Source organism: Procambarus clarkii, chromosome 3, assembly GCF_040958095.1.
Source record: "Procambarus clarkii isolate CNS0578487 chromosome 3, FALCON_Pclarkii_2.0, whole genome shotgun sequence".
Classification (NCBI taxonomy): domain Eukaryota; kingdom Metazoa; phylum Arthropoda; class Malacostraca; order Decapoda; family Cambaridae; genus Procambarus; species Procambarus clarkii.
The window spans coordinates 48,272,447-48,284,118 of record NC_091152.1 but is presented as its reverse complement, the minus strand read 5'-3'; the positions used below and the strand labels follow the sequence as shown (position 1 = coordinate 48,284,118).

General features: G+C 40.5%; 1 protein-coding gene across 1 annotated transcript in view; it reads left to right on the top strand.

The window, feature by feature from the left end:
* The first annotated feature begins 11,420 nt into the window (after nt 1-11,420).
* LOC138368225 (uncharacterized) overlaps nt 11,421-11,672 on the top strand; it is a 1,804-nt gene continuing 1,552 nt past the window's right edge. The window contains exon 1 of the mRNA XM_069330762.1: nt 11,421-11,661. Coding sequence (XP_069186863.1) covers nt 11,520-11,661 — 142 coding nt within the window. The 5' untranslated portion in view covers nt 11,421-11,519. The remainder of the gene's footprint in view (nt 11,662-11,672) is intronic.

The window sequence follows — 11,672 nt, the reverse complement described above, 5'->3', positions numbered from 1 at the left end:
GCTGGCAGGGGTCACGTTGGCTGGTTGGGGTCACGTTGTTGGCTGGTAGGGGTCACGTTGGATACTAGGGGTCACGTTGGCTGGTAGGGGTCACGTTGGATATTAGGGGTCACGTTGGCTGGTAGTGGTCACGTTGGATATTAGGGGTCACGATGGCTGGTAGGGGTCACGTTGGATATTAGGGGTCACGATGGCTGGTAGGGGTCACGTTGGCAGGTAGGGGTCACGTTGGCTGGTAGGGGTCACGTTGGCTGGTAGGGGTCACGTTGGCTGGTAGGGGTCACGTTGGATATTAGGGGTCACGTTGGCTGGTAGGGATCACGTTGGATATTAGGGGTCACGATGGATATTTGGGGTCACGTTGGATATTAGGGGTCACGTTGGCTGGAAGGGGTCACGTTGACTGGTAGGGGTCACGTTGGCTGGTAGGGGTCACGTTGGCTGGTAGGGGTCACGTTGGTTGGTAGGGGTCACGTTGGCTGGTAGGGGTCACGTTGGATATTAGGGGTCACGTTGGCTGGTAGGGGTCACGTAGGCTGGTAGGGGTCACGTTGGCTGGTAGGGGTCACGTTGGCTGGTAGGGGTCACGTTGGCTGGTAGGGGTCACGTTGGCTGGTAGGGGTCACGTTGGCTGGTAGGGGTCACGTTGGATATTAGGGGTCACGATGGCTGGTAGGGGTCACGTTGGCTGGTAGGGGTCACGTTGGATATTAGGGGTCACGTTGGCTGGTAGGGGTCGCGTTGGATATTAGGGGTCACGATGGATATTTGGGGTCACGTTGGATATTAGGGGTCACGTTGGCTGGTAGGGGTCACGTTGGATATTAGGGGTCACGTTGGCTGGTAGGGGTCACGTTGGATATTAGGGGGCACGATGGATATTTGGGGTCACGTTGAATATTAGGGGTCACGTTGGCTGGAAGGGGTCACGTTGGATATTAGGGGTCACGTTGGCTGGTAGGGGTCACGTTGGCTGGTAGGGGTCACGTTGGCTGGCAGGGGTCACGTTGGATATTAGGGGTCACGTTGGCTGGTAGGGGTCACGTTGGCTGGTAGGAGTCACGTTGGCTGGTAGGGGTCACGTTGGATATTAGGGGTCACGTTGGCTGGAAGGGGTCACGTTGGATATTAGGGGTCACGTTGGCTGGTAGGGGTCACGTTGGATATTAGGGGTCACGTTGGCTGGTAGGGGTCACGTTGGATATTAGGGGTCACGTTTGGCTGGTAGGGGTCACGTTGGATATTAGGGGTCACGTTGGCTGGAAGGGGTCACGTTGGATATTAGGGGTCAGGTTGGCTGGTAGGGGTCACGTTGGCTGGTAGGGGTCACGTTGGATATTAGTGGTCACGTTGGCTGGTAGGGGTCACGTTGGCTGGTAGGGGTCACGTTGGCTGGTAGGGGTCACGTTGGATATTAGGGGTCACGTTGGCTGGTAGGGGTCACGTTGTTGGCTGGTAGGGGTCACGTTGGCTGGTAGGGGTCACGTTGTTGGCTGGTAGGGGTCACGTTGTTGGCCGGTAGTGGTCACGTTGTTGGCTGGTAGTGGTCACGTTGTTGGCTGGTAGGGGTCACGTTGGCTGGTAGGGGTCACGTTGGATATTAGGGGTCACGTTGGCTGGTAGGGGTCACGTTGGATATTAGGGGTCACGTTGGCTGGTAGGGGTCACGTTGGATATTAGGGGTCATGATGGATATTTGGGGTCACGTTGGATATTAGGGGTCACGTTGGCTGGTAGGGATCACGTTGGATATTAGGGGTCACGTTGGCTGGTAGGGATCACGTTGGATATTAGGGGTCACGATGGATATTTGGGGTCACGTTGGATATTAGGGGTCACGTTGGCTGGTAGGGGTCACGTTGGATATTAGGGGTCACGTTGGTTGGTAGGGGTCACGTTGGATATTAGGGGTCACGTTGGATAATAGGGGTCACGTTGGATATTAGGGGTCACGTTGGCTGGTAGGGGTCACGTTGGATATTAGTGGTCACGTTGGCTGGTAGGGGTCACGTTGGATATTAGGGGTCACGATGGATATTTGGGGTCACGTTGGATATTAGGGGTCACGTTGTTGGTTGGTAGGGGTCACGTTGGCTGGTAGGGGTCACGTTGGCAGGTAGGGGTCACGTTGGATATTATATTAGGGGTCACGTTGGATATTAGGGGTCACGTTGGCTGGTAGGGGTCACGTTGGCTGTAGGGGTCACGTTGGCTGATAGTGGTCACGTTGGTTGGTACCCAGCAAACACAAATCATCTACACAACGTTCGCCTATCTCTTGCCATAGGTGTGGGAATGATTTGCATTGAGAATGGTGCAGGAGAGCCTTTGAGAAACTTTTACTCAAAAAATCCAAACACAAAGGTTTAATTATAAATTGTTTTTCTACAATTATTTTCTTCCAAATGTAAAACAAATAGTTTTTACATGTTTAAATATAAAATTTATGGTGTTTTTTTGTAAAATTCATTAATAAATTGTGAATGATATATATTGGCTGAGTGAAACCTTTATAATCCATTTAGTTATAATTTGAACAGAAAAAAGTATTTTTCCAAATTTTCTAAAAATTGCTCTTTTTAACACAATTTGACTCCTTATACATTCCACTAAACACTATATCATGTTTAAATATATAATTTATGTATTATTCTCTAAAATAATTTATATAAATTATATAAGTTGTTGGAAAGTGGTGTTAAGGATTCTGAAAACATTTTGTTGTGTTAATATGTTCTTATTAACTATGTCTCAAGTTCACAGTTTATCAAACAAGAATATTAACATTCGTCAACTCTTAAAATCTTATATGTTATCTTGCTGGTGCAAAAAAGGGTGAATCTTTAGGAACAGCTATAGTATCTATATATCACAAATGGTGTTTTCCCTAACTCAAACAATGTAGGGTTTATTATTCTACACATATTTCTAATGACTCTTAGATGTTTACATTCTCTGAAGTATAATTGTGAAGGCTGTGTCCATCACTCTCAACACAGATTCTTAAACTCGTCTCTGCAGGTTCAACTATATAATTAGTTTCCATTTTGAATTTCCATGGACATTTGTATCCAAAATGAAACCAATGTGGTTTCCTTCAGCGCCTTCAGCCAGCACATTTGCTCATTCATTTCCACAGATTCCAACAAGGTAGGGGATTTACAGAAATTTGTATATTCATATTGTTATATATTAAAAATATGAATGCAGTTCAATATGATAAGACAAATACATGAGTTTATGATAAATTCGTTTTCTGTGATATACCATTGATATGCTCTTTTTTTCTTTAAACGGCAGACTAAACTAAAGTGCTCACATCAACAGATTTGATGTATAAATGGTCAACGCTCAACAGAGTTAGTATAAATGTATTAGTATAAATCTTACTTGTCTCATTGTTAATTCACATTCAATGTCAACTTGTGGTTTTGATGTGGCACGTTTGGCCAAGACACCCCACCCCATTATGCACCCCATACCCATCTTGTGGGCGGTTGTGGAAAGGGTTACAGAGGCACATAATGGGCTCAGGGACTGAACCCCACAATTCATTTAGCTAAGCAAGTTACAATCTTGATGAGCTAGTTACAAAATTCAATATAAGTCATCACATCAACAATGGGTTCGAGATCGACCTCAAGTACAGGTTCTAAATTAAGCAACTGACATATGTGGAGAGCTAGTATCAAAATTTATATGTTTGTCCTGCACACCGTCCCCCATCCAGTGGGCAGCGGTGGATAGGTTACAATCACTTAGTTGTTATCTACAGTTAGCAAACTGGGGATATTTGGCTAAAATTTCTGGTAGCAGATCATTTTGAATGAAATATTGACACATCGCTGGAACATTGGTTATAGAATTGTCTCTAAATTCATGTATCTTTTCGCACTCCATCACATAGTGACGGAGGGTGTGCGAATAATTTTGTTGACACAGTTTACATTTGGTCAGGTCTACATCAGCAGATAATGAGAATTCCCAGAGATACTTGTAACCGAGTCTAAGCCGAGCAGTAGTAACATCTAGAAGTCTGCTGATTTTATTGGATGATCCATAGATGTGTGGCTCCTCTTGTATGATATGTATGATAGATGGAATTACTAGTTCCAGTTTCTAGGCAGGCGATGAGTACTCACAATAACCTTAATTAAGCGTCAAAACAAAAATGTGTATACTCTTTTTACTCTCCTGACCTTAGTTCTCGAGCTATGTATTTCATTTTGGTACCAACGTGTTCGCAATAACATTCTCTAGAAGAAAATCAGCAAAAACGGTCACCAAAAGTTATATGAATACCAGCACCCAATAAATACCTACGTAGATGACTCGCCGTGAGTGCCCAAGAGCAACAAAATGTTTTTACTCTTGGGATTGTTATCACTTCCACACTTGTCCTACAGCGTTAATTTTGGTATCAATGTACTCGCAATGAAATTCCCAACACGGTGATATGAATATAAACGTAGAATAATGGTCGCTGCCCACCCGCAAGAGTGTGGGAAGTGGCGGAACTGTTACCCAGTATTGGTGACAAGACGACACATGGGCGATACAGTGCTTTGAAAGTTTATAATTATATCACTGTCCTGACATTATTATTGTATGTACGTCATTCATTTTTGTGCCAATGTTTTCGCAATAGAATGTTCTATGAGCCCGTAGGTAAAAAAGAGCAACAAAGCGTAAGATAGAATAGCACCATATATAAAACAACGCTGGTACATATCAGTGAGCGTCAAACACACACGAAATGTGTGTGTTTGATGGTGGTCAAACGATGTTTGATGTGTTTGATCAGGTGATGTCCTGATCCGCATAATTAAAGTATGAATTATGTTGAGAAAAAATAAGAAAAAAGGGAAAAAACAGGGGTGGGAGAAACATGACAGAAAAAGAGTAAAAATACAATTTGGTCAACAAAACAGCATTGTTTAAAATAAAAGATATGGATTGACATTTTGGGGGTTAGGTTGGTAGGTTACATTGAGTTAATTAGGTAGTACTTAGTGTTTATCTGTTATAGATAGGAGCTGCCTGGTATGGGCCAATAGGCCTTCTGCAGTTACCTTTGTTTTTATGTTTTTGCCCTGTAACCTAAATGGTTAGAGAGGCACATATATGGGCTTAGGGACTGAACCCCACACTACATTTAGCTAAGCTGGTTACAATCTTGATGATATAGTTACAAAATTCTGTATAAGTCGTCACATTATCAATGGGTTCGAGATCAACCACAATTTCCTGAATAGATATAACAAAGGGGATATTAATAGGGTATTAAAATTGTCAACACAAGATAGAACACGAAACAATGGGTATAAATTGGATAAGTTTAGATTTAGGAAAGACTTGGGTAAATACAGGGTCAGTAACAGGGTTGTTGATTTGTGGAATTTTTCTTAACTTATAAATTTATCTTTATTTATCTTAAACTGGTTGGGAGAGGTACAGTTTTTAACATAATTGGGAAGGTCATTCCACATTCGAGGTCTCTTGATTTGTAAAGCATTTCTAGTTTGACTAAGTCGTACTCTTGGAATATCAAATAGGTATTTGTTTCTGGTGTGGTGCTCATGGGATCTGTTACAACCTTCTAGGAAGCTTTTAAGGTCAGGATTGACATTACAGTGCAGCGTTTTATATATATAAAATACACATGAGAGTATGTGCAGGGACTTAATATCTAACATATTCAGAGATTTGAGTAAGGGGTCCATATATACTGCCCGGTTGCCTGAAATGCTATAGGCCTACTATAGTGGCTTTAGGTATTGTATGCACTAGCTCTATCTATAAATCCAACATTATGTTTGTAAATCAACTATGTATGTACTTTCCTGAATAAAATTGACTTTACTGTACATTTATATTCTCTGTGGATTTGTTACCCCTATCGTTTGGGAGAAAAAAAATGACTAATACGTTCGGCGAATGACTTTGACTTCAACTTCACTTTGACTTCGTTCATGTCATCGTATTTTCCGTAATATATAAAGGTTATGACAATGCAATTATATTATTGTGTGCAAATAAGTTTGAAATTTCATGTACCCTAAAAATATTAAAATAAAGAATAAGAATAATTAAATAATTGTTGTAGTAAATTGTCACACGTTCATCATACGCAAACGAACACACAGTTTGGAGCGTCAGTACAAGACCGCCGCCATTTTAAAACACGGCTTCGAATGTAAGTAATGTTTTTCTCGTACTAACACTGTGTTATACAATAGATTTGGTCTTGAATTCACAAATTTAGTTGTTACATCTGACAGAGTATGTTAGACGGTGTAATGCTGGTCCATGTTAACGTATTTGTGGGCTTGGTTGGTTTAAATGTGGAGGCGAGGCCTGGCAGTGCTGGTGTATGTGGAGGCGAGGCGAGGCCTGGCAGTGCTGGTGTATGTGGAGGCGAGGCCTGGCTGTGCTGGTGAGTATGTGGAGGCGAGGCCTGGCAGTGCTGGTGTATGTGGAGGCGAGGCCTGGCAGTGCTGTGTGTATGTGGAGGCGAGGCCTGGCTGTGCTGGTGTATGTGGAGGCGAGGCCTGGCTGTGCTAGTGTGTATGTGGAGGCGAGGCCTGGCAGTGCTGGTGTATGTGGAGGCGAGGCCTGGCTGTGCTAGTGTGTATGTGGAGGCGAGGCCTGGCTGTGCTAGTGTGTATGTGGAGGCGAGGCATGTACAACACTCCCCAATAGGAAGAAAACCCACTGGGTTCTAGGCTAGGTTAGGCTTATCTGTAATAATTGAATTAAGCCTAGCAAAGCCTAGAACCTAGTTCAGTAATTTAAAAAATGTTGTAACTTGAAAAATGCCATTCAATACATTACACAATTTAAATATTTTCAGGCAATCAACACAACCCTCATGTTGGCTAACCCTCTCTCATGTTGGTCAATAATTTAATTATTTTTTTATGGAGTAATCTTTGCTGTTGAAATGTAGTCTTTTTGAGACTACATTTCAAATGTAGTGTGTGTGGAGGCGTGTATGTTAGGTATTACCTAATATACACGGTGTAATATATCTATCTGTGTGAAATAGATTAAATCCATTTATTTGATATTCAGCTAATAGTTCTGTATTTTCTACATTCATCCATGTTTTGGTAAGTGCAATAATATGTATTGTTTCATTGCAGATTAGAGATTCAAGATAGTTCTAGATTTCCGAAGTACTGAAACGCGCGCCATACAGGCTTGGTGGATCTAGGTGCAAGGTAAAATTATTTACATTTACTTGTTTTGTATTATGTTTTGTATTTATATGCATATATGCATTTATATGCATTATTCTATAGAATAATAGATCTCGTAATAATTTTGCAAAAATAGTGGCATTTACTATTTTTAAAAGATTATTAAAAAATTTACTGATATGGTGCATTCGGAAGGGCGAAGAGGGAGAACGGCCTGTTGACATAGCTCGGGTGCAGGGGGGGGGGGTTGTGTAAAAGCCTGGTTTGTGCCTCGGAGAGGCTATGGGATCCAGTAAGTTCAGTAGAACTTCGGTTTCAACCCTTTTACCCTGTTGTAGCTCAGTCGATTAAGGCAGTGTCTGGGATGCTCCCGGACGCAGGTTCGAATCCTCGTCACGGCCCTTGTGGATTTGTTCATTTGATGCATCACGTTATTGTGATCTGTGTGTGTAATTCTTCACTTGCTACAGCAACAGGAATGTGTGTGTATGTATTTGTGTTGTTGAATATGACCGAAAGTGTAAGATTAATGATTCTAACACAAATCGTCTGAATATTTGTTTTTCTTCACTGTCGAGAGTAGTTAAAAAAATTTACTCGAGTTTATTTTCACACTTTATTTATGGTCCTTAAGTCCCTCTCCTTAATGCTGCTGCTGTTTCTCGCATCTTTGCATCGCTTGTATGTTTGGGGGTTTGGCCTCTTGCTATATATTGATTCCATTTGTGTGTGTTTGGGTCTCAGGCCCTCTCGCAATTTCTGTTGAACAAACCCCTTTTCCTAGTTCTGCATCTCTCCTTTGGTACAAATTTTGTTGTGCTTTTATCATATATTTCACAAAACTTGACATACATTTCATTTACTTCATGTCCTATCAGCAAGTGTTTGTCAAATTCTTTAAGGAAAGTTTATCATCCTGATTGCAGATCTCTAGCGATATTATGTCAACTTCTTGTGGATTCGCAATCATTATTTAATTTACCTTTAGGTGTTCTTTCACCAGCACAGCAACACTGTACCTCTCCCAACCAGTTTAAGATAAAAACTAAGTACTAACTAATTAACTCAATGTAACCTACCTTACCCCCAAAATGACAACCCATGTCTTCTATTTTAAACAATGCTGTTTTGTTGACCAAATTGTATTTTTGTTTTTTTCTGCAATGTTTCCCCCCCCCCACCACTCTACCACCACATTGAGTTTAGTAGCTCTGTGCACGTCAGGTGCTGTTTAATATACAGACCTACTCCTCCATTTGACCTAGTTTCTCTATCACATCTATATCACTTTGTGCTTTAGCCCTGGTGGAGCTTGGTCCACCAGGCTGTTGTTTGGAGTGGCCCGCAGATCCACATACAGTCTGCATATGATATACAGTCTGTTGATCAATTAAACTACAGTAGTTAGTTTTTATCATCCGAATGCACCAATATGTGTTCATTCTTCCCAGATGAAGGAACTAGGTAATATTCATCATCTGAATGCACCATCTGATGCTTTAACACACTCATGATACACGAGAGGTTTAAAAAACTTTTAAAACTTTTAAAACTTTTTGACCTATGTATTTAAAAGCAATTCTAAAGTTAAAAAGTGTAGCATAGGCCCCTCGCAGAATGTTCTTAATATGATCCTCAGGTTATAGTTTTCTATCTAAAACCACCCCTAGATCTCTTTCTTGATCAGAATTCTTTATAGATCTCAGTGGCTCGATCATAGAAACTGCTCTAAATCCTTGTTGGCCTGGATTGTGGAGGTCATTGGTCTCTATAAAACTAGTAATCTGACTCCTGATCACTCTCAAATAATTTTATTATGTGGGATGTTAGTGCAACTGGTCTATAATTCTTTGCCAATGCTTGTGTTGTGTTGTGTTGTTTTGGTAGTGATGTGCAATGTGTTGTTTTGGTAGTGATTCGTCCAGTTCTGGTAGTAGTGCGGTTGTTGTGTAGTGTAGTACTTGTGTGCTTGTTAATGACTTGTATTCCAGTCTTGTGGGTATCTCCTTTCCCCTACGGGCCAACTGCTTTGTTCTTACCTAGCATTTTGCTTTGTTTGGGTATGAATGTTTGTGTGCCGTATATTTTGCAAAATTTGCCATATATCTCATTATTTACTCCTCTGCCTAGCAACAAGTCTGTCTAATTATACTCATTAACTGTTTTTCAAAGTTCCCCATAGTGTCCTTTATTGAAATCGAGTTCATGAACCGTTTCAATGTTCTTATTTTCTTCTAGATTATATCTTAAAGTATATTTAAATGTTATTGTTATTATTGTTATTAAATGTTATTGTGACATTGCATTGCAATTGAGCTATGTTGTTTACCATACCGTTCATTTCGTGAGTATAAGTATAGATGCCACACTTGTGACAGGTAAAACCATGCCTTTTTTGAAAAACAGCACCGTCTGTTGCACGTAAGAGCAACCCACACTATATTATGTTGCGATATTATTTCAATATTTCCGATTGTATTGATAATTTGAATTTTCATAGATTTCAATTTATTTTCATTTCGATTTAATAATTTTGTGTGACATTGCATTGAAATTGAGCTGTGTTGTTTACCATACTGTTCATTTCATGAGTATAGTTTATTTTTTTATTTTTTTCATTTCATTTTTTTAGCTGTTCTTATTTTTCAGTGATGGGAATATCAGATCATTTGATGTTCCCAATTTTCTGATGGAAGCATCAGACCATTATAGAATGCATCGGATGAGGTAGTTTGGAATGGTGGGGAGGACGAGAGGGGGGTATGGTGGGGAAGACGAGGGGACAGAGGAGAGGGTAATGGTGGGGAGGACGAGGGGACTGGGGAGTTGGGGATGGTGGGGACAGGGGAATGCTGGGGAGGACAAAGGGACAGGTGAATGGGAGATGGTGGGGGAGGAAGAAGGACAGGGGAGGGGAAAATGGTAAGGAGGACGATGGGACAGGGAAGTGGGAATAGTGGGGATGATGTGGGGACAGGGAAGTGGGAAGGACGAGAGGACTGTGGAATGGGGAATAGCAAAGTGAATTATAATTATATATATTAATTAATTCTTATAAATTTCCAGAAGCCTGTATCAACACCCACACTAATGCAACTGAAAGAGATGTTGAGACAAGTATTGCTGATATGTTGAAGAACGCCCCAAACAAACTCGGTGGAAACAGATACAAGGTAAAGTTTGCCAATTTGCTGTAGTCTAATTCAATTTCTTTTTAGTAATCTTCGAGAACATTTATGCTATGAATAAGATAAAATAATGTAACTGATTTTGATTTATTTACTATTTATTATTTATTTACCGTTATTAGTATAATAGATCTCGTAATAATTTTGCAAAAATAATGGCATTTACTATTTTAAAAAGCTCGGGTGCAGGGGGGGGGGGTTATGTAAAAGCCTGGTTTGTGCCTCGGAGAGGCTATGGGATCCAGTAAGATCGTCCTTCCTTTCCTCCCTAGAATCTGGATGTAGCAGGTGCTCAATTGTCAAAAGTGAAAAATTGGTTTTGTCTTCCGAATGCACCATTTCTGTAAATTTGCTAATAATCTTTTAAAAATAGTAAATGCCATTATTTTTGCAAAATTATTACGAGATCTATTATACTAATAACGGTTTGATAAAATACAGTAGACTGCCTACTGGTTTTACCTGTAATAAGGTTTGATACAGATGATTATGATTATGGTTTTGGCCTCCACCACCCTCTCACCTAACTTGTTCCAACCATGTCTACCACGGTTTTGTCTTCCGAATGCACCATTTCTGTAAATTTGCTAATAATCTTTTAAAAATAGTAAATGCCATTATTTTTGCAAAATTCCTGAATATTGTCAAAATGACGGAAACCCATATGTCAAAAACACATGGAGATATACCAATCCTGGAAGACATTCTTCCATCCCCACTTGAAACTGTTGAGCAGGTGGAAAGTCTGTCACATGAGCTAAAAGTTAACAGTGAATATAAAAAGAGTATGGTAAGTGTTGCTTAATTCTTTTAGCCTGAGTATGGTAAGTGTTGCTGAATTTTTTTAGCCTTGTACATATGTCTTTTGATTAGTTTTTTTGCAGATGAAGGAAGGTGGGGTGGCACATAATTGATTGTTCAGTGTTATGTTTAAGGTACAAATAAAACAAAAGCAAAAGTTACTCAAATTCGTTGATTTTTGTAATAGTTAAGAAGGAAAATATTTTAATGCTATTTATTTAATACAGTTGGAAATTAGAAAATCTAATGTTGAGATTGAAAGATATATATTATTCTCTATTACCTTACAGCTTATGCATTATTTTAACAGGTCCAGACGCTGTCTCAAATGGGCGGTGCAAGCTGTGGAGACACAGTGAGACGAATGATGAGGAGGATAGGGACCTATGGGGTCTGGTCTCAGTATTCACTCGTTGGGCGCAAGAGGAAACGTGTCTTCAAAACCTTGGATATTTGTAATGTAATAATAAGTACGTAAATT